At 38.7% G+C, this 23,528-nt stretch overlaps 1 protein-coding gene across 2 annotated transcripts in view; it reads left to right on the forward strand.

Moving 5' to 3' along the window:
* The window catches only part of LOC149210090 (uncharacterized), a 289,054-nt gene that overhangs the window by 158,396 nt on the left and 107,130 nt on the right, over nt 1–23,528 (forward strand). For both annotated transcript variants that reach the window (XM_089396611.1, XM_089396612.1), the window contains exon 5: nt 1,554–1,775. In XM_089396611.1, coding sequence (XP_089252737.1) covers nt 1,554–1,775 — 222 coding nt within the window. The remainder of the gene's footprint in view (nt 1–1,553; nt 1,776–23,528) is intronic.

Raw genomic sequence — 23,528 nt, forward strand, 5'->3', positions numbered from 1 at the left:
TGCCGGAGTTCCCAATTTGTTCTGGATCTCCTTTTTTAACCCTAAGACATCCATCCCTTCCCTGATCTGTACACAATGGTGTCTACCTTCTACAGATCTGATAAATATTTGATTCAGATCTGATGTACCGACCTTGTTCAAACCCCGATCTATATGGTTGCTCTTTAGATCTGGCGGATCTGTGGTGATTCTGGAGTTAGAGGGCTTGATACCTCCTGTCTGCAGTGATCTAGCTATCTCTGCCTCCGCGTATCCACTTCCACCGTCAACATCCATCAGGGATTTATGATCCTGGAAACCCTGATACCTGTCTAGATAAACCTTCAATATAGTGCTTACCTTGCAGATCGTGATGCGCTTGTTAAGGTCGCTGAAATCGGGGTGAGTGGTGGCGTGAACCCAGTTCTCTGCCGTAGGCCACGCCTCTGTCCAGCCTGCTACAAATAAGACTGTGCCGCGTCAATTTACTTCTGCCATCGTTCTGTAGCCGCCTCATCAGATCTATCGTTTGCTGCCTGTAATCTTTGATCGGCCATGTGTAAACGGGCGTCAGGCTTCCATCTGATTCTGTGGCGGCTCGGATCAGGCTCTTCTTGACCTGGAAGCGAAAACTTGAGGCGTCCATTCGAAACCCTAGGTCCGGCGTTTGCTGCAGAGAAAATCCTCTTCCTTCTCCTTGGGGTAATTAGATTATCCTTGGGGAAATTCATCCCAAAGCTTCCCCAAATTTCAACAGGTCATTTGGGTCTGCTTCTGGATTACAGATTTATTTGCATATATGCTTTCTCCAACAAGGTCGGTTGAGTCCAATCTTCTTGTTACTCTTGGCAAGAAAATGTATCCATGCAACTGTTTGCCAAGCTACCTCCTGATTAAGGATTCCAAATATTTAAATGCTTTAGCTTATTCCAAGTTTATTGCTACATTAGTTGTTCTTTGGAAGAGGACATGGGATATACCTTTCCATTTTCGGTTTTATTTCTTTCAGCTATCTTGTAAAATTTCCCCTGTAATAGAAAGGTGTATTTTTTAGAATTTTATTTTGTCAAATTCTTGGGGATTTCTCAGCGATTTCTTAATATCATCTGTCATCACATAACGTTTTTAAGTTTTAATAAGCTTCAGATTGTCAATGGCATATATCATGGGCTTTAAAGAAATTAAAATTCATTATATAACTCATGATTTTGCATTTTTCTAGTGTTTTGCAGTGAGTCAAAACTTGATTTATTCTGATTTAAACTGGTACAAGCTTATGACCTTGTTATGTGGAGCAGATCCTATGAGGATAAACTATCTTTTTTTCATTTCCCATGCTATTACAATGGTTTTATTTCCAATGATATTACAATGATTTAATTCCTACATAGAGTAGCATCGTTATTTGTTTTCTGTATAGCTTTCTTTATTTACGGGCCTATTTTTCAGAGTGTTGATAATTGTATAGGAAGTAATACTTCAGTTCAGCATTCTATATATTAAGTTAGCATTTTCTACCAGTTGTAGATTTAATCTGGCTGGCCTAACATATGGTCTTTTATGAACTATTTCAGCCAGCTTCGCCAACTACATTGGGAAAGGAGATGGCAAACTTTTGTTTCAGACTATCTGAGCAGCGACGAAAAGTTGCTGAAGTAAGATTACTAGGAAAAATGGCTGGTGCTGTAGGGAACTATAATGCCCATCTTGTAGCATACCCAGCTGTTCCTTGGCAGAAGGTGGCAGAGGAATTTGTGACTTCTCTTGGAATAGGCTTCAATCCATATACAACACAGGTGAGCTTAATGGATCTCTTTCCATGCTCTTTTTACTGAAATAAATGTGTAATTGCCTTCATAATTTTCATTTGGATTATTTTTGCGATGTCTGCCTCTTTGGCATCTATATAGCATAATTGCAGACAAGATCCATTCAAGAGAAAAAAAGTTTATTAAATTGGTATTGCCAGTACTTCTTTTCTTCTTTGTGTTTCTCTTGTCACACTTGAGGAGTGATGATAGAGAAGAAGAATTTTGCTTGGTTGAAACCTGTTGATGCATTGGCAAAAAATGGCAAAACAGTTTGTCAAGTTGTTCTACAGGGGGCCAGGGGACCAAGATGCTTCTTGCTCAATTCTGGGATCTCCTAAAATGGAAAAAAGCTGGGGAAATACAACTTGAGGAGGGCTGCAGGTTTCTATTGCAGATTATTAGAATTTAATGCAGCATAGATAATAGGTCAGTAGCAACTCAATGACCTTTTGGATCTACAGCAGCCAAGAACGGAGTGGAAATTTTAAATTTAAAGAAAAAGGAGATTGAAAGTAAATTTCTTCGAGATAGGACCAAAAGAGCAGATTTTTGAGATATTTAATAATTAGCCAGGGTTTCAGGGGCGTGCATGTGGGTTTGCCAGTTTTGGCATCTGGTTGCAGGGGGTTCATCACTCGTGTGTATATATATATATGTTGAGGATTTGAAACTCTAAAATTGAAATTATATAACTAAGAATTAACATGATAATAGATTTCACTTCTAATTTATTTTTTTCTTGGGGGGCAGTCTCAGCCCTAGATCCTGTTACGGATAATGGGGATCTGTTTTGGGGGTTGATGTCCCTTGTAACGGGCAGATCCTTGTTATGGTGGTGTTATGAATATGACATATATATTTTTTTTTCATTCTTCTTTTATTTATCTTGATCATCTTCTTTTTTCTAATATATAATCGCTTTTTTTCTTTGTATTTTGATATTTTTCGGTTTTTTTTTTATACAGTTTTTTTCCTTTTTTTTTTAAAATGGCCGAAGGCCTTTGACAAAATCAGCAAATGGAGAAACTCCAAGGTTTGTGTAGCAAAGCGCTTCAATTGCGATGGCAACAAAGTTGACGAAAATTGATGGCCAAAGACCGGATCAAACTGGATCTGTGCAACGATTGAGCAGCCAGAGGATCAAACAACTCTAATACCAATGTTGCGAACAAAATTCATATACTCAGAGGAATGCTCTAATACCAATGTTACGAACAAAGTTTGTACAAATGCGGTAATCTTCAAAATACTTGAAAGATGAAGACATCCATTGAAGATAAAATAAATATTGAATAGTATATAAAAGAATTGATATGAGATATAAGATGTTATGATTGTTACAAATGAGGGCCCGGTTGTATACCTAAGCAGGTGCCCTTTTCATGAATGGCCATGTCCTTAGAGACATGCCTCATCAATACTAATTATAAATTACTAGTTAAATTATCATTATTTATGACTATTACAATTTATATTATTTTATTTATTTTTGTATATATTTTATTCATAACAGGGGTCAAGTACCCTCATAATAAGTGGCTTTTTAACCTTTGTAACAATTGTTATGGGGGTTGATGTTCAAAAATCGAGAGGTTTCTAAATCAGGTAGATTTCTTTTTACATGATAATTACTTGTGAGTTTGTTGGTGTTTTTATTATTATGTTTTTCCTTCTTTCATCAAGCAATTACCATAATAAAACATGAAGATCACATAAGACAAAAGAACACAAGATATAGGCTCCAAGCTAGGGCAAAACCCCTCCAAGGGGAAAACCCAGAAAATTTCTCTTCTTATAGAATTAGATCAAAGTGAGATATCCAAGACCCATGACCCTTCTAGATGCCAAGTCGAACCCTCCTTCATAGCGAATTCATCAACAACAAGAGACCAACAACATATTTATCATCAAAAACAGATCTTCAACAAGAGATACATCAAGGCAGAACTTCCACAAACTCAAGCTCATGAAGAAACCCTTCTTTCAGATTTCGACCCTCCTTCCTTCTGTGAAATTTCAGATCAGATCATGTGAATTGTGTGTGTCCAAATGAGCTCAACTCTCCTCTACTTATACTGTCCAGAGGGGTTCGAATAGACATGTCCATTGGGGCAGGGTTGACTTGGCATCTAGAGGGGTTTTTGACCCAAATTACATATTTAAAAATTCTTTTTCCTTTTTCTTTACAATAGGTCCAAATAGGACTTTGACTCTTTGACTCAACAAATCTTAGAAGCATGAAAAGAACATGCTTATCTAAAATAGTAATAATAAAAAATTCTTTTTCTTCTTTTTCTTTTGCATAAAATATACAATGAAATAAGTGCAAAGATCATTATGAAGACTGAACCTAGTTACATGTTATGAACTTAAAGTCATAACAATTAAATAAAATATTAAAATATTAAAATATTATTTAAATAAATAAATTATTAATTATAATTTATAATCAATTAATTAGCAAATAATTAGTTTAATGAATAGACATCAGTCCCCAAGGGACATGTCTCTTTGATTAGGCATGGCCAGTCAACTCCTATTTAAGGAGCACCACCTCAGCTTTGTAACAATCATCAAAATTTTATCAATTAATAATAAACATATTACATTCAGCCATTTGATGCATTATTATAGTCTACAACAATTTAGTTTTTAAACTCTAACAGTGTATCAGAGCCAACCTTAGACTGGTGACACTCACGACATCCTGCTGGCCATAAGGCCCTACAAAGCTTCCATCCGCGACCTGCTCTGTGGTTTTGGGTCTGCATACATTGGAACAGTAGTGCGCTGTGCTTTGTGGCTGCAAGGCGGCTGCTCTCTAAACAGCTGTGCGGTTTCGTGTGGCTAGCATACTGTGGGTGAATCAGCGTGGGTGAATTCAGCAAGGACGTTTGCATGGGTGAGTCTACGTGGGTGAGTCTGCAAGAACGTATGCGAGTTGCCACCGTGTTCCGTTCAAGGTTCGCTAGTAAACAAATCCCGTGGCCTCGGTATTTTTGCGCAGAGAATAAGGGTCAGGTCAGGGTCAACGGACGTGACCGGAGGGTGACGTCCACTCACTTAAAAAAAAAATGATTCGTATATCATTTAAAACTTTATAATATAATAACTATATTTTAATTAATTTAAAAAAAATAAAATAAAAAAAAATAAAATTGGGTCTTCAAGAAAAAACAGAGTAAAATGGCGGCCAACAACAATGACGATATGAAAGTGGTTAAAGAGGAGGTCAACAAGCTGAATAAACGCCTGGATAATGTCGAGAAGTCAATTAGTAAGTAGGATCAGATGGCCAACGATATATCTTAGTTAAAAAACTTGATGAGTTGGCGCTTTGGAGAGACCGTTCCACCTTCAGCTACAGAGTCCCAAGACTCCAGAAGGGGAGACTTCTCTAGAGCATGACTTCCTGAGGCGTGAGAAGCAACAAATACCCCAAATTCACTTTGAAGGAAGGCAATATTATACTCAATCTTTCAGAAGGAACCATCTTAAAATAAAAAATGAATTACCGAAGAATGATGGTAAGAACTTTAAGGCGCTATCGTATGGGTAAATAAGATGGATGCATTTTTTTTTAGCAAACCCTTAGCTCGACGAACAAGAAAAAGTGGTGACTGCATCCAACTACTTAGAAGCAGAGGCATACGATTGGTTTTTGTGGTGGTCGTCTAAATGCATGGGTTGCTCGTTCAATTGGCAAAACCTTAAAAACGCTTTGTTAAAAAGGTTTCATGAGGAGGAGGAGGATGATGTCTACGAGAGATTTGTTCACTTGAAGCAAAAAGGATCAGTGAGTGAATACACTCACGAATGGGAAGTATTAGCAGTAAGGCAGAGAGGGTTTTCAGATGAGGAGCTGCTAAAAATGTATCGTTGTGGCCTTAAAGATTACATTCGCGAATAATTAAAATTGCATAAACCAAAAACTATTGAGGAGGCCAGACACGTAGCCATAATTATCGAGCGGAAATATAAACTTCACAAAGCACCATATGCCAGTAACGATAGGACTAACAACTATTCCAAGGGGAAGGCAGGTAAACCTCGTCAGAAAATACTAGTAAGTACGTTCCACCACCATTACGAAGTGAAGGAAAACAACAATCTAATGTTGAAAGAAAAAAGGATGGCAAATGATGGAAGTGCGGAGACAAGTATTACACAGGACTCAAGTGTGCAACACAAAAATTGTACAACTGTGAAGCTAAAGAAGGAGAGGAATCTTCAGAAGACAACCCTGACAAAGAGGACAATGAAGAAAATGCAAACCCTAACCCAGAATTAGAAGACGATATGCCACGAATTTCCATAGGATCCATCACAAGGATAGCTCAACCACAGACATTGAAGCTTAAAGGTCACATCAAGAAGCAAAGCGTTATTGTTCTAGTGGACTCAAGTAGTATGCACAACTTTGTAGATGTCAATGTTGCAAAAAGACTGAACATCTTTGTTTACCCAGTGGCAGACTTAAAAGTTATGATAGCAGATGGAAAATGTATAGATGGGGTGGGCAAGTGCAATAAGGTTAAGTTGCAATTAAGCGACTATGCAATGGAGTCCAGTTTTTATACAGTTCCCCTAGGAGGAGTAGGCATTGTTTTGGGGTACAATGGTTAAGTACACTGGGCACATATTCAACAAACCACATAAAACAGTTCATTAGATTCAAATGAGATGGAAGGAAATATCAGTTGTTCGGGTTTCAGGCACCACTTACGCAAGTCATCTCCGCTCAACAAATGAAGAAGCTTATTCGCAAGGGGGCACCAACACTTTTTGCACAATGTCAACACTTGGAATTGATATCGACAGACGGGGCTCATCAACCATCAGAAATTTCATCCTTGATCCAGAGATAAGAGAAGGTTTTCCAAGATCTACTAGTGACATTACCACCGGAAAGGCAAATTGAACACATTATCGAAGTCAAACCAGAATAAACTCTAGTTAATGTTAAACCATATCACTATCCCCATCACCACAAGACAGAAATAGAACGCTTAATACAAGACCTGCTGAAGCATGGAATCATTACAAAGAGTAGAAGTCCATACACTGCACTCGTAGTATTGGTCAGAAAAAAAGACAGATCTTTCCGATTATGTATAGATTACAGAGCAGTGTTGCAAGAACTGTCCCCCCCCAAAAGGATCCAAAGGTAGATCCGCGTCCCGTACGGATCTGCCACCGATCCTTCGACGAAACCGCGGATCGGAAAATCGGATCTGTGGATCGTCTTTTTTTTGGCGGTTCCTGCAAAAATGGATTTGTGGGGCCTCGATCCGCGGCTCCTACTGCCCGATCCGCGGCTCCTACTGCTCGATCCGCGGTTCCTATTTCCCGATCCGCGAATCCAGAAAGGATCGGGTGTGGATCTGTGGAGGTTCGGGCATGTATCCACCGCGGATGAGGAAGGCAATGTTATGAACTTAAAGTCATAATAATTAAATAAAATATTAAAATATTATTTAAATAAATAAATTATTAATTATAATCACTGTCTTTGCACTGGTGATCTGCGTCCCTCTTCTACACTGCCTCTTCCTGCCATTTCTTGCACCCTCAGTTATTGCTGATACCCGCTCTCTCTCACCTGCAACTCTTCTTCTGATTCGATTTCCTCTTGACGAACTTCAGCCAGTGAGAAAATCGATCTACTTGGGCAAATGAGTATCTGCTTGGTGTATTTTCCAAATGCCCATTGAAGTCCTTCTTATAATCTTCTAGTTGAGTAATCAACGACCTAGATTAGATTCTAGTCAATTGCTCAGATCATATTGACTCAATCTCCATCTTTTTTTAGAAGATTCACACCCAATTTCATTAATACCCTTTAATTATTTTAATTTCCTAAGTTTAGACTTAGGCACCCATTAAAAATAATTATTTGTTTTAATAAAACTGTCTCCTAGTGGAATTTTCCAAAACGATTTCTGGGTATTCTGAAATACATGTGTCCTAGCCTCCTTGCAAATTGTGAGGCTTAGAGCACATCTGATGCTACCAGAAATCAACACTCCCTCTTAGCGAGGAATGTGCTCTAGTAATGCAACTTGCTGAAGCATTACTCTGACTCTGTAACATCTCCCTCTGCGCTACTGATATTTGACATCACTGCCCACCAACTATTGCGCAAACGCTGCATCAGTGTTGCTGCTGACTCTGCTGAACTGCTGCCAACACTGCATCTGCACTGCAACTCCCTCTCATCTGCTGCAGCCGCAATTGAGAAACCATCTGTTTCTGTTACTGAAATGGGTTCTCTACCATACCCATCTGCTCCTTGAACTGGATGAACTCAACTCTTCCTAGAGCTTTTGTTAGTACATTTTCTACTTGATCTCCTGTGGGGACATACTGCAGCTATACTGCCCCACGCTGAACACAGTCTTTGATGAAGTGACATATGATATCAATGTGTTTCAACCAATAATGAAATACTAGATTCTTAGAGATTTTGATACAACTTTGATTATCGCAATAAACACTGGTCACTTCCATCCTCGTTCTGAACAAACTCACAAGCAGTTTTCTAAGCCATATGGCTTCGCATGTAGCTGTGATGGACGCCATATATTATGCTTCTGTTGTGCTTAGAGCTATTGACTTCTGGTTCCTGCTGCACCAAGATATAATTCCTGATCCAATGCTGAAGCAATACCTGAAGGTACTTTTCCGACCTATTGAACTACCTGTCCAATTTGTGAATCCGCTCAATCTAACATCATCTCCTCGGGTGTATTTCAACCCATATTCGACTGTTCCACGCACATATCTAAGAATGTGTCTAGCTACTACCTAATGTAACCTTTTTGGTTCCACCATGAACTTACTAAGGGTGTTGACAGTGAAACAAATGTCAGGCCTAGTGTTGACTAGATACATGAGCGACCCAATGAGTTGTCTGTACAAGGTGGGGTCCACTTCTTTGTCCCCTGATGCATCTATTTTCTTCCAGTTGGTGATCATAGGGGTAGACATGGGCCGACAATCTTGCATTCTTAATCTCTTCTGAATCTCTATAGCATATCTTCCTTACCCAAGGAAGATTTCCCCATTCTTTTGCCAAACTTCCAACCCTAGAATATAATGCATGAACCCCATATACTTCATGTCAAATTCTGCTTCAAGATTCTTCTTGCAATCCTTTATAAGCCCAGATGACCCTGTTAGAAATAAGTCATCTACATATAATACTAGAATAAGTGGCCCATTCTCCACCAGTAGATAGTAGAGCTTGGGATCAACATCACTCTTGATGAATCCCAATTGATGCAAGTAACTATCAATCTGACCATACCATGCTCTGGGTGCCTGCTTGAGCCCATACAGGGCTTTCTTTAACCAGCATACATGAGTTCTTTTTTCATGAGCCTCGAAGCCTTCGGGCTATTCTATATACACCTCTTCTTCTACCACCCCTTTCAAGAATGTTGTCTTGGCATCCATCTGGTGAATCTCCCATCCCATTTGCACTGCTAGGGATATAACAGATCTGATAGAGGTATATCTAGCTACTGGGGCAAAGGTCTCCTCATACTCTATTCCTTCTTTTTGTGCGTACCCCTTTGCCACAAACCTAGCCTTATACTTCTCTACACTGTCATCTGCAACATACTTGATCTTGTAGATTCACCTTGATCCTACAACTGATCTATCCTCTGGTCTAGGTACCACTTCCTAGACATCATTCGTCATGATAGAACTATAATCTTCTACCATGGCATCCACCCAAATTTGATGCTGTACGACTTCCTGAAAATTGGAAGGTTCTTCAGCCTATGCTACCAAGGCTTCGTACCTGTCAGGCTGTCTATGCTTCCTCTTGTCGGTTCCGGAGCTCCGACAAGCTCCTCTGCGTCCCTCGGTGTCTGCCGTACTTCCTTGCTGGTTCTACCACTCGTGGTGGGAGGCTCAATCAAATCCTCCTCTTGTCCTTGCTGTTCCATTTGTTGAGAATTGTCTGGATCTCCTCCTCCTAAGGAAATACTGGTGCTGGTTATGGTACTCGATTCTGATGTTTGTCCTCTTGCTTGTCCTCCTTGTTGCCCATGCTACTGTTGGACTAATGGAACATCTGCTGATTGATCTTTTGCTGGGATCTCTCGAGATTTCCTGAAAGCTGTATCTTTGTTATGAATAAATATATAGGAAATAATGTAAATGATAATAATTAATAATGATTAGTTAATTAGTAATTAGGTTGAAGAATTATGTCTAATTGAGACATGACTCTCCATGAAGAGACACCTGCATAGTATATAAGCAGACCTCTCACTCATTTATATGATCATCTTATTCACACATTTAATATATAATATTTGTATCCTCAATGGATATCTTCATATTCCAAGTCTTCTGGAGTATTTAATTTGAAGAAAGAACTTTGTTCTCTTCATTTGGTATCAGAGCAGTTCGATCCTTTGGCCGCTTCACTGCTACACAAAGCTCGTTCTCCGATCTAGACCCTTGGCCATTAACAGTTCGTCAACTTCATTGCCGTTGAAGCGTTTCGCTACAAGCTTTTGGAGTTGAAAAAGTTATTTAAAAAAAGAATATATGTATATATATATATAAGAATAATAATAATAAATAAATAAAAAGGGAAAAAATTATATAAAAAAATAAAAATCATATTTAATATATATATATATATATATATACAATTAGAAAAAAAGAAGAGAAAAACAAACAGTTGATCAGTCGCCCCGCTGTAATTATCTGAACCAACATAACCGTCGATTCCACTTGCTGCACGCAAATCAAAGCCATCATCGTTCCACACGATAGGCCCCCACATTGCTGCAACTAGCCGCATTTACCATTACCTCAGACAACGACCCACGACACCACAACCACTGTCGATTTCCATCCTTGGTTCTATACATAGCTGCATAGTCAGCCGTCCACAATTCTGACAACGTCATTCCAAGCACACTCTGTAGCCGCCATTTCCATCTATCGCGGCGCTCAATCCACCATTTCCATCGCAGTGTCTGTTCGCTTCATTTGGTGACTACGGGTTAACAAGTGACGTTTGGTAGCCAAACGTTGTGACTATTGTCCGACCCCTTTTGAATAATAACTTAGTATTTATTAAAGTTATAAACCATATAATTAATTTAATTAAATAAAAAATATATATACATATTATTAATAAATAATAATAATAATAATAATAAAGGTAAAAAAAATCGAAAGTATATATTTTTTGAAGTCGGAAGAGAATAAAAAAAGGAGTTATATATATATATATATATATATATATATATATATATATATATATAGATACACACATATATATATATATAGATACATAGACATAATATTCGACAAGCAAAAAAATGTCATCTACTTCAGAATTGAAGGGAGATTTTTAGGAACCTCACACTGCACTGCTCTAGTGCTATTCAAAATTAAAGGGACTCTTGCAAGAAAAGATGTTATTATTTCTATCTCTTCCATTGAAGGGAAAAATGATATAAACTCTAACCTTGCTAACCAATTGGTGATTCCGGAGTCTAACGTAATTGAGAGTTTAGACTGCTTGGGCAGAAAACAATATGCCATAACCGAATTACAACTAAACATTGGCGATTATACTTTTATATGAGAATTCTTTGTTCAATCTCTATGGAGTGATCTAGGTGACATTGTTTTGGGCTCACCCTGGATGGAAACCCTAGGTTCTTTTATTCTAAATAACAAAAATACGTTTTTGACATTTTCCCACAAAAAGAAAAAAATAGCGCTACAACATATTACTTTGAAGCCAGATTCAGTGACGCCAGAAGACATACAAGAAATCTCAAAAGTAATTCTTCAAGAAAGTAAAAAAGCGATACAAAATATGCAAAAGGAAGTTGACAAAATCACCATTGACAAGAATGAGGAAGTTTCTCGACTTAGAGACCATAGTGAAAAATTACTAACGCAAATTCAGAAGCTTAAGAAGGATAAGAAGTTGTTGGAAAACAAGGGGCAACAACTTGTTGAAAAAGAAGCGTCGAAATTTTCAAATGTAGAAATTCATGTTGAAGAAAAAATGAACATCGATTCAGTGAATATGATAATCAAGAAGACAAGTCAGTTGAAGAAACGACACACTTAGATGTTGCAGTTCAGATAATAAACATCTCAAGTGAAGGTTCTGTAACCAACTCAACAACCATAGTACCAGAAGGAAATCAACAAATTTCCACACACCTAATAAGGGAAAGTCAAACCAAAAAAGTTCCTTATCGACATCCGAATCATGAGAGTAGACAACTCAACCAAGTTACGTATTAGGACCAGTCAGAACAGAAACAACAAATTGATGTTCCAAAGAATATTGATGTAACCTCAATCCAGTGCTATGATGACAATTTGTTACGAAATTCCAGTGATTAGAATATTCCACAGAAGATTAATCTAGGATGGTCTGATCCCTTCTCAGTGCGACAATTTTGTTTGTCACTTACAAGATCTTGTTAACTTGTATTGACGAAGATCACTGTTCTGAGAGGAGAAGACATTCGAAACCAAAAAAGAGATCAAGCCTTTTTCATTGACAAGCTTTGAGGACAAATCTTTTTGAGGAGGAAGACAATGTTATGAATAAATATATAGGAAATAATGTAAATGATAATAATTAATAATGATTAATTAACTAGTAATTAGGTTGAAGAGTCATGTCTAAATGAGACATGACTCTCCATGAAGAGGCACCTGCATAGTATATAAGCAGACCTCTCGCTCTCATTTGTATGATCATCTTATTCACACATTTAATATATAATATTTGTATCCTCAATGGATATCTTCATATTCCAAGTCTTCTGGAGTATTTAATCTGTAGGGTCTACCCCCCCTTATCATGCTGTTGGGAGACAGTTTCTGTAGGGTCTACCCCCCTTAACTTGCTGTTGGGAGACAGTTTAAACGGAGAGATTGGGGATCAGGGTGACAACCCCTGATCTGAGCCGTTGTCGCGGTGCCTAGACATTTTGTGCGACAACATGATGCATCCCAAATCCCGTTTGAAGATGTAGGGCTTAGCCCTTGACAGGTTGGGGTGCATTAACCTGCAACAGGGTCTGCACCTTGGGTGGGTTTTTGCACCTGTGCATCTGTTGCATGCACCCTAGGAGTGGGTGTGGGAACCCTGACTACATGGTATTTAAGATGGTCTGGATATCTCTTACCTGAACCAATTTCTGGGGTGCCAAAACTAACTGTTCTGGTCTCTTAAACTTTATATGATTATAATTTCTTGTTATGGTATCTAAATAGTGTGAATGACTAATTGTTTGGCATGGGATGAACAGTATGTAATGGACATAGAAAGATGTTCGTATGTTGGATTTAATTTTCCATTTAGGTCTCTTAAGTAACATTGTTGTGAAAAAGACAAGTGAGAACCCTATCTGAAATGTTGACTCCAGCTATTTCATGCCATTATGCTTGTTGGTTTAAAATTCCATTTTTACGCTGTAAGGCGTTTCCCTTTGAAATGAATTCCCCCAAATGCCTTTCTGTCCTAATTGTAGCCATCAAATCTATTGTTAGACAATTGAACAGAAATCAACTGTCTAATTTAATAAAAAATGTTATAAAACATTAAAAAACCCCTTAAAAAAAGGTTAACGGATTAGTTAAAAGTTAATATATTAATTATTAGTTAATAAATTGGTTTCTAAACCTACCAAATCATTTACCGTCCTGTGCGTGTATATCCGCGTTTGATGCAGAGGAGGACGGGGGTATTGAGGAGGGCGCAGGTGGAGTTGCTACAGAGGAGGGCCGGGGACCTGCAGGGAAGGGAGAAGGGTTTGGATAGCGGTTGAAAGATGATGATGAGGGCCGCAGAGGACGAGGGGCCTTGTTCTTCGCTGCATGAGGGCCATGAGGCCGCATAGGCCATTTTTTCTACAGGATCGTTTTTCCCTCCATCAGAATATGGCGCCCTCTGTAGCATGGCCTTTTCAATTTTGTTTTAATCCCATCCACCCGACCAAGAATTTTTGTTACACAACTGTGGCACAATTGGGTTCTGTATAGTTTGGTCTGTCTCTGAAATTTCCCATCACAACTGCAGCCCAGCTGGGCTCTGAGGAAGTCAGCTCTTTCAGTCGAGCACACTCTTCTGTTTTACCCTTGACTGCACCTCGTATTAAACATAATCCCTGCTCTTGTTTATTTGGCCTTGGCCTTGTTATGGCATAAAAAATATTAAATTCAAATGGGATCCAATGTCAAGCAACTGCGTTGTTGCGCCTACTATAAAGAAGTGGTACTTCCCATTTGCTCTCCTAACAGTCACCTAACCGTCAAGGGTAACCATAAGGATGAACAAACACCAGTGGAAAATAGAAACAGACAAGCTTAACAAAGTGGGCTTTACAAAGAGATAGTTTGGATGTAAAGATAGGAAAATCGTGAGCCCTAGGTTTCGAACAATAGTGCACTTTCATGACTGCGTGAAAGTAATGGTAACAAGCTGTATTTTGTCACTTGATACGGTAAGGTGCTAGTCTCACTGTTTGTTGCTCAGGTAAGACCCTGGTCATACACCTGTGGATTCAACCACATACTCTGCGCCGACCTCGCACCATGTATTTCCTCAGGATTTCTACAGTTTTCAAACCAAAATGTGAACAGTTAGACAAAAGTTTTGTTCAGGTAAGGTCCTGATCATAACTTCCCATGAAGTGAAGATATTTCAGACCAATGTTACTTAGGAGCGGGAGAGGAAGCGAGAAGCAGGAGTGGAAACGGGAGCGGGAGCGACCATTTTCAGAAGCTCCCGGTTTGGGAGCGAATCTCAGAGCGATTTTTTAAAAATATATATATTTTTTAATTTTTGATACATATATGTGAACAAAAACATGTAGAATGATGAATTAGACATAAAAAACATAAAAAAACATAGATTGATCATTGAACCATATCACATCAATCATCTAAAAATTATAATCGTCATCAACCATGTCCACAAGTTAGTAAAATACATATTACAATTGCAACATATTGAGTCTCGTGAATCATGATTCATCAAATTCAATCTTAAAGTTTCAACTTCAAGCTTTCAAAATTGAAAATTCAATATATAACATTTATCATCGTTGATCACCAAAGTTGTACTTGTAAGCTAAGTTTAACCATTACAAGAAGTAATATCTTAGATATTTCTAAGTCCTAACTTCTAACTGTTAACATGAAATGAAATGTTATAAAATGAAACATGAATAATGAAATGAAATGAAACAACTTTAGTCTTTCACGAAGCATCATATTCATAATTCACAATCATTACCAATGAGTCATAATTGCCAAGGCCCAACTTCAAACTTCAAATTTTCGTTGTCACAGTGATATATTGTTTACAAAAAATATCATTATGATATGAAAGAGTCAAGAGTCAAGAGTCAAGGACTCAAAACTCATCAGTTATGAAAACTAAAGTTTAATAGAAACTAGAAAAGACAAGTAAACTGTAAATCTACATGTGGCCCTTGCCACAAGAGTCTCTAGGAGTATAAGTAGGTCGTGGTGGTCTTTTAGGAGTCTCTCGCACAGATCGACGACCAGAACTAGAACCTCAACATGAGGGTGTAGATGGAGGTGGCGACAGCAAAGGAACAAGACTCGGAACTCGAGCACTACTACTGGATGGTGGAGGTGGAGGTGGCATGGCTGCTATAGCTGCTTCATCTTCATCCCTTACAAGTTCCTCTTCCAGTTCTTCAAGATGTACAATGCCATCCTCCAAATTGTCATCCTCTGGGTGATTGTCCCAAATTTTATATGTGGGATCCTCATAAGCCCGATCACAGTAATGACTCAACAACCTCAAGTTGTAGTGCACATAAACCAAGCTTTCTGCTCGGTTTTCATTGAGTCTGTTTCTTTTCACATTATGTATGTAGCTGTAGGTGCTCCAACACCTCTTTGTAGAAGAAGTATTTACAACCTGTGAATGAACTTTTTTTGCCAATTTTGGCAAAAATTCCTGGCCGCCATATGTTTCCCACCATGTGAGAGAATCAAATCTATCTCTGTCGTCCATTGCATGGAAGTTACCATACAAACCAGTGCCACTGAAGTATTTGCCTATTTCAAGGCGCACAGCTGCACATTCCTCCCTGTCAGGTATCAACTTTTCTAATGCTTGCAAATATCCACTAGTTACCTCTGGATCTAAATGGGGTTTGGTCTTAATCCCACCCCCTGGTGCAAGTTGGCCCAACCAAGATGTAGAGTAGTATTTTGGCGTAAGGATATACGCCAAGCAATGTAGTGGAATATTAAGTCTATTCCAACATTCACACACACAATCGTGAATCAGTTTGTACAAGTCGGGATCTTTGTTATGAACAATATCTTTTATTTGCCCCAACATGGTATCCATCTGCTCATACACCTCGCCAATCACTGGTTTGTCTGTATCTGCAAACCGAATCATGTGATAAATGGGCTTGGTGAAATCCAATACTTGCCTCGCACTTGTCCAAAAATGACCATCAAGAGCACCCTCCTCCACTAGTTCAAAACCTCGCCTGTGAGCTGCATTTGTAGCCCTTTCCTTTAATACCTGCCAATGTGGACTTGATACCATGCTAGCCAATGACTCTCTTACCTTCAAAAGGCGCTTGAAGGTGAGGTAATAGCTACCAAATCTGGTCTTAGCAATCTTCAACAGCTCCAATCTTGAGTGACTGCGGAAAAGGCCACGGGTATTGCTATGATTTGTAATAAATTTTATCATTTGTTTGCCTTTCTTGTACAAATCACCAATCCATGTGTGTTGTGCATTTTTGTTCTTGACAACATCGTGCATCAGAAGGTTCAATGTGTGAACCAAACATCCAGACCAAAATATGTTGGGGTATTTATCCTCAATAATTGCTCCTGTTGCCCTACAATTAGGAGCATTATCAGTGATGACTTGGATGACATTGTATGGCCCAATACAGTCAATTGTTTCAAGTAATGCTTCTGCAATGTTGATGGCGGTCCTGAACTTGTCTGAGTAATCATGTGCAGTTAGAAATATGGCACCACTAACAGACACAGCAAGAACACTTATGAATGGCGTGCCTTTTACATTTGTCCATCCATCAGATACAATGGACACCCCATGGTCAGTCCAAGAACTTGTCATTCTATTCAAAGAAAGTGATATTTTTGCTTTTTCATGATCAAGGCCAACAGTTCTTGCCTTGTCATACCCAGGGCTCTTGTATCCTTTAGGGGAATCATTTATGGCAGAAACCATTTCGTGCCAATAATGTGAGCGAAGAACATTGAATGGTATCCCACATGCATAGAGAAACCTGTAAACCTTTGAATCCACATCATTCCTACACCCCTTATCAAGGAAATCTGATATGGTTCTACGCCTTAAACCTGATGACGCTGTGCCTCCATATCCACTGCCTTGGGAGGATGTTGAAGGAGTTCTTTGTGATTGTGAGCTTGGTTCAAAGAAACCCCTTGATTTTTTTGATTTGTATTGGGCTTCCTCCTCTTCTCTTATGTATTTGGCTCTATCCGCTGCTGACACCGCTAGACAAGTTTTGATTCCTATTTGTTTGTCTCCATCCCATGCCCTTTTCCTGCAGAGGTGTCTTCTAGCACGGGTGTATGAACCTGTGTAATCATTGTTGCAATGGGGGCAATGAAATTTAGTGGTCCCACCCCCTCTCCCTGTTTCAACCCTATTAACATATTTCCACAATGGGGTTTGGTCTTGTTTAGTTTTTTGAGGGTCATGTTCACCCTCCTGCAGCTCCTCCTCACCGGGGTTTTCATCAATTCGACTTTCTCCAGCTTCTTCATGCCCCTCTTCAGTTTGGCCCCTCTGTTTCCTACTCTCCAGCACCATAATAACCATAAAAGGGACCAAGAAGAGGAAAATGTCAAGAAATATAGCCAGGTCCATGGTGTTTGATATTTGTAGGCTTTTGAATCTGCAAATTAATTTAATTTAGATTCATGATTTTTAAACTAAATAAGGTTAATAAACTAAATAAATTAAATTAAACTAACTAAATTACTACCTAACTAAATTAAACTAACTAAGCTAACTAAATTACTAAGTTACTTACCTATTTGTAGGCTTGCTCCTTGCTCCTTAGTGTTTGCTCATCGCTTCTCCTCGCTCCTTTGCTCTTGCTCTCCAGCTCTTCTCAACTCATTCAAGTGATAATGAAATGTTTTTTGGCCCATTGGGCTTTTAAAACAATTTTTTTTTTTTTATTCCCTTTGTTGTTTATATTAAATTTGATAATTTTTTGGGGTCCACAGATTTTTTTTCTTCCGGTACGCTCCCAGCGCCGCTCGATTCGCTCCCGGAGCGATTTTTTAAAGTTCAGGAGCGGTTGGGAGCGATTGCTCCCCGATCGCTCCCGGGCTTTAAATTTCACTCCGGGAGCAACGCTCCCGAAATTGGCAGGGAGCGAATTTTTTTTTGTCGGGAGCATGCTCCCGAAATTGCTTCCGTTTGGGAGCAATTTCAGAAGCGCGCTCCCACCCGGAGCGCGGATTGGGAGCGGGTTTGAAAGGTGGGGGGCACTCCCCCGCAACTCTGTTTCAGACATTTCAGGTTTCTCAAGGTTATCTAGAAGCAGCTGAGGTAATTTTTTTACTTGAAAAGAATGACCGAAAGAATCGTCTGAGAAGCCAAAGAAACTGAAAACAAACATGTTATTTTTTATTCACCTTGTCAATTTCGAATAGTCACAACTATGGAGCAATTTTAAGGTAACCTTACATGAGGTGACTACTCAATTTGAAAGAAGTTTCAACTTAGAATAGGGTTGGTTATGCCGATATCAGTCAACAGTGCCAATTTTATAAATTGAGAAAGAGCCAAAGCGGACAGGCTATTGCCAAATCTCCTTGCTCATGTAAGGAGGGAGCAGTATTACATGTGACAACTCCTTAGTTACCTCAAATATCATTTATCAACTTTTAGGTACATTGTATTTTTAATTTCAGGTTTCTTAGGGCTATCTTGAAGCAGCTGAGGTAATTTTGGCCTTGGCCCTGTTATGGCATAAAAATAATTAAATTCAAATGGTATCCAATATCAAGCAACTGTGTTGTTGCGCCTACTATAAAGAAGTGGTACTTCCCATTTGCTCTCCTAACGGTCACCTAACCGTCAAGGGTAACCAGCTCTAACCGTCAAGGGTAACCAGCTCCACACAAGAACAGGTAATTCTTTGTTTTCTGTTAACATAATAGCGATTCTATACGGGCATTCAAATTCCCCATAAGCATAGCATCCCTGATAACTAACCTAGTAACCTGATATGGCAGCATACACTATAGAACAGGGTAACGCCTAAAGCTCTGGGACTGATTTCTCTTTGTACTGCCCTTTAAAACAATCAGAAATATTGTCTCCTGCCCATGTTTTGTTTCTGTTTCTCAGTTTCAATTTCTTCAACTAAGCTTCTATACCTATGCAAAGTGTGAAATGTATATGGTTTATAACATATCATCCGTGAACAAAAGATTTATCAGGCCAGAAACTGGTTTTGGTGTGCAAGTCCCTGGCTAATGTCATAGTATCCTTCCTCACTTTGTTACTAACATTGTCAACGGTTTCAGTGCCATGCCACATGGGCCATCTTTGGTTTGTGGCTGTTTTCTATGTGATATTTCAGGTGATCTTACTGCAGTGGCATAACTGGATGTCCCTATTTTGGGATTATTGTGTGTATCTTAACATTGCTGTTGGGTGTGTGTTGAACAATTAGAAGCTAAAATGTCAAAAATTTCACAATGGATTCATGGTTGAAACCAATTCACAATTGGAAGCTGGCTTTGAAGTGCAAGTTCCTGGGTTGATGTGATAGCCTTCTTGCACAAACTTCCTTTGTGCAGTGCCATCATTGATGGCGGTACATGCATACCAATTGAGGTACCCCAAACAATCAGACCTGCCCACTTTTAACTCAAATTATTTTTGATGATTCCAACTTGCTGGTGTAGTAGCATACAACATGAGTTATGTTGTTGCTGGTATAATAGCATACAGCATGAGTTATGTTTTGATTGCTATTTCAGGTGATCTTACTGCAGTGGCATAACTGGATGTCCCTATTTTGGGACTATTGTGTGTATCTTAACATTGCTGTTGGGTGTGTGTTGTGAATATTCACACATACATAACAATTTTGAGACGGCTCATAAAGCATTGCTGGCACAGAAAGCTTTACCAATTGATGCCTTCTTTTACCCCTTAATCATCTGGAGGCAAAACCATTAATCATGATTTAAAAAGATGCTGACTGTTTAATGTCATAGTATCCTTCCTCACTTTGTTACTAACATTGTCAACGGTTTCAGTGCCATGCCACATGGGCCATCTTTGGGTTGTGGCTGTTTTCTATGTGATATTTCAGGTGATCTTACTGCAGTGGCATAACTGGATGTCCCTATTTTGGGATTATTGTGTGTATCTTAACATTGCCGTTGGGTGTGTGTTGAACAATTAGAAGCTAAAATGTCAGAAATTTCACAATGGATTCATGCTTGAAACCAATTCACAATTGGAAGCTGGCTTTGGAGTGCAAGTTCCTGGGTTGATGTGATAGCCTCCTTGCACAAACTTCCTTTGTGCAGTGCCATCATTGCTGGCAGCTTTAATGTCATGCCTCATGGACCATCTTCAGCTTTTGATTGTGACCTATGTGATGTTATAGGGTATGTTTCCAAAATGGCATATCCCTTTGTTGAAATTTCATTCCTATTGGATAGGAATTAAAATTTGCTCCCTGGTTTGCAGGCTTTCAAAATAGCATTTACTTCTACACCACCTTCTTCCAAATTTCAGCTAATTCAATGGAGAGTGAACTGCTTGACTCATAACAAAAAGCCAGTAATCCTGGGGGACACAGGTTGCACAGGTCAGTTAGAGCAACCCGTCCTGCATGACAGGCAGTTTATTGGATTCCCACTAAAACAATTACTTTCTAAAATTTACTTAGCTGTTTGAAGTAGGCCTACAATTAAGACCCATCGAAAGTAATTACCATTCAGAATTTCTTCCACGGGCTGTAGAGGGATTGCTAACTAATTAGAGTCATAAAACCTTAATGAAGCAGACAAGACTCCAGATGGTTCATTGAAGCAATAGTTCATTGAAGCAGACCATCAGGATATACAACATCTGGAATAGGAATCTTGGAGGCATAAACATGGTTGTGAATTACAAATCACCATCAGATGGTTAAAAAGCCACTTTGTGATTTTGAATTCTCTCTGTTTTTGCTGCTCTTCTACATGGATGTAATAACCATGTGGGATATTATTAATGGCCATTCGGAATCTGTCGGAGTAAAAACTTTTTATGGTGATTTGGTTGTATATTAGCCATGTAGCATTGGGTAGAAGATAGACAATGAACAGTTGTCTAATATTCTTTTCTTCCCTCCAATAATACTGAAATACCAAAGCTGAAATCTAAAGAGAACAAAAAAGCAAATACCTTACCCTTTCCAACTGAAAGCCTGGTCTAGTCCACTTACTTTTGTAAGCCACTAAACTGTATACGAATGGTACATGCATACCAATTGAGGTACCCCAAACAATCAGACCTGCCCACTTTTAGCTCAAATTATTTTTGATGATACCAACTTGCTGGTATAGTAGCATACAACATGAGTTATGTTGTTGCTGGTATAGTAGCATACAACATGAGTTATGTTGTTGCTGGTATAATAGCATACAGCATGAGTTATGTTTTGATTGCTATTTCAGGTGATCTTACTGCAGTGGCATAACTGGATGTCCCTATTTTGGGATTATTGTGTGTATCTTAACATTGCTGTTGGGTGTGTGTTGTGAATATTCACACATACGTAACAATTTTGAGACGGTTCATAAAGCATTGCTGGCACAGAAAGCTTTACCAATTGATGCCCTCTTTTACCCCTTAATCATCTGGAGGCAGAACCATTAATCATGATTTAAAAAGATGCTGACTGTTTCCATTTCTCAGTTTCAATTGCTGGCACAGAAAGCTTTACCAATTGGAAGCTGGCTTTGGAGTGCAAGTTCCTGGGTTGATGTGATAGCCTCCTTGCACAAACTTCCTTTGTGCAGTGCCATCATTGCTGGCGGCTTTAATGTCATGCCTCATGGACCATCTTCAGCTTTTGATTGTGACCTATGTGATGTTATAGGGTATGTTTCCAAAATGGCATATCCCTTTGTTGAAATTCCATTCCATATTAGTATTCTTCTGTCTTATCTTTAGCTTTAATCTTGTGACATCTAATTTATTGCTTTTTGACAGTCATGGTTATTTGTAGTTCCGTGGTCATAACACATGATTTTTGGTGTTTTTATGCATTTTCTTAGTGAAAGTGGATTTTACCATGGTCACTGTTGACCGAATTGCAATGATAAGTTGATCTCCATAAACAAGTGTTTTACCTGAAATCGAATACAGCAACAGATTTTTCTCCAAAGAGTAAAGTTTTCGAGTCTTTGACCTTGACTTCATGATGCTTCCACTGTCCATGGACACTGTCATGCTTGAACATATAATTCTGAAAAATAACAGAGGCACAGAAATTACTGCAGACAATTTTTTGTTGGATAGGGATAGGAACCAGTTGAGCAAAGCTGAGAAGCAGGAGATGAGACAGAGCAGAGGGAAGGAAGAGGCCATACAATAGCATTTTGTATAGTTGTACAGATCTGTACAGCAGTATGGTGTACTACAACAGACCATATAGCAGGCTATACAGTTTTCCCTGTAGGTTGTTTCTTCTCGGTTTTTGTGCAGATCTGTTTCTGAGGTGAGTTTGATTAATTGTGGAGCTGCTAGATTGGTAGGTAGATTGTGGAGGTTTTATTGTAGGCTTTGAATAAGGAATTAGAAGCTGATTCTGAAAGAGAAATTACCTGTGTATGCGAAAACTGTTTTATGCTTCCTATTTACTTTTCCAGCTATTGTATGATTGTTGCTATGGTCCGAAATTAATTTCTACATTAATTAAATTCAATAATTGATTTGTTTGATTGAGATCATAAGGGAAAGAATCACTTAGGGCTGGAATTTTCTACAATTGGAACAATGCACAATGGATTCATTATTGAACAATTAGAAGCTAAAATGTCAGAAATTTCACAATGGATTCATGATTGAAACCATTATCGAACCATTAGAAGCTAAAATGTCAGAAATTTCACAATGGATTCTCCACTCCATTAACCATCACCTCCATCTGCACGTCCTTTGGTTCCTTCGAGGCTATCTGTGCTCCCAACTGTTACTCTCCCCTCAATTTTCTCATGAAGTCAAAACCATTCTTTTTTCTTTTTAATAATTTGTAATCATCAGGCTTGAAATAAAAGCCTAAACTTTGGCAATTTCTTTTACCCTTATAGTATGCAATCCTTCTTATGCTGCTCTCATTGCCTTTTGGATTTCTTTTTTATCAAAGAAAGCCAAACTGTTCTTTTGATATTATCTTGAAAATGGAGACATCCATATTCTCTTCCAGTTAAAGAAGATAGCTGAACAAACTATACTTCAACCTTTAAATAGGAATAAGTCATACCAACAAGTGCCACTATCTGGGTGAATGAGTCCCAATGCATGTTCTTCTGATGTGCAACTAATGTAACTGAGCAATACAAGAAGCAGTTCTCAGAAGATTTCCTCCCACACAGACCTTGTTCAGAAATGGCAGATCTAAGATGTCAAACACACAAATATTGGAT

The sequence above is a fragment of the Pinus tabuliformis genome, chromosome 1_2, assembly GCF_031772625.1.
Source record: "Pinus tabuliformis cultivar Carrire ecotype Pingquan chromosome 1_2, CPIR1, whole genome shotgun sequence".
NCBI classification, from domain to species: domain Eukaryota; kingdom Viridiplantae; phylum Streptophyta; class Pinopsida; order Pinales; family Pinaceae; genus Pinus; species Pinus tabuliformis.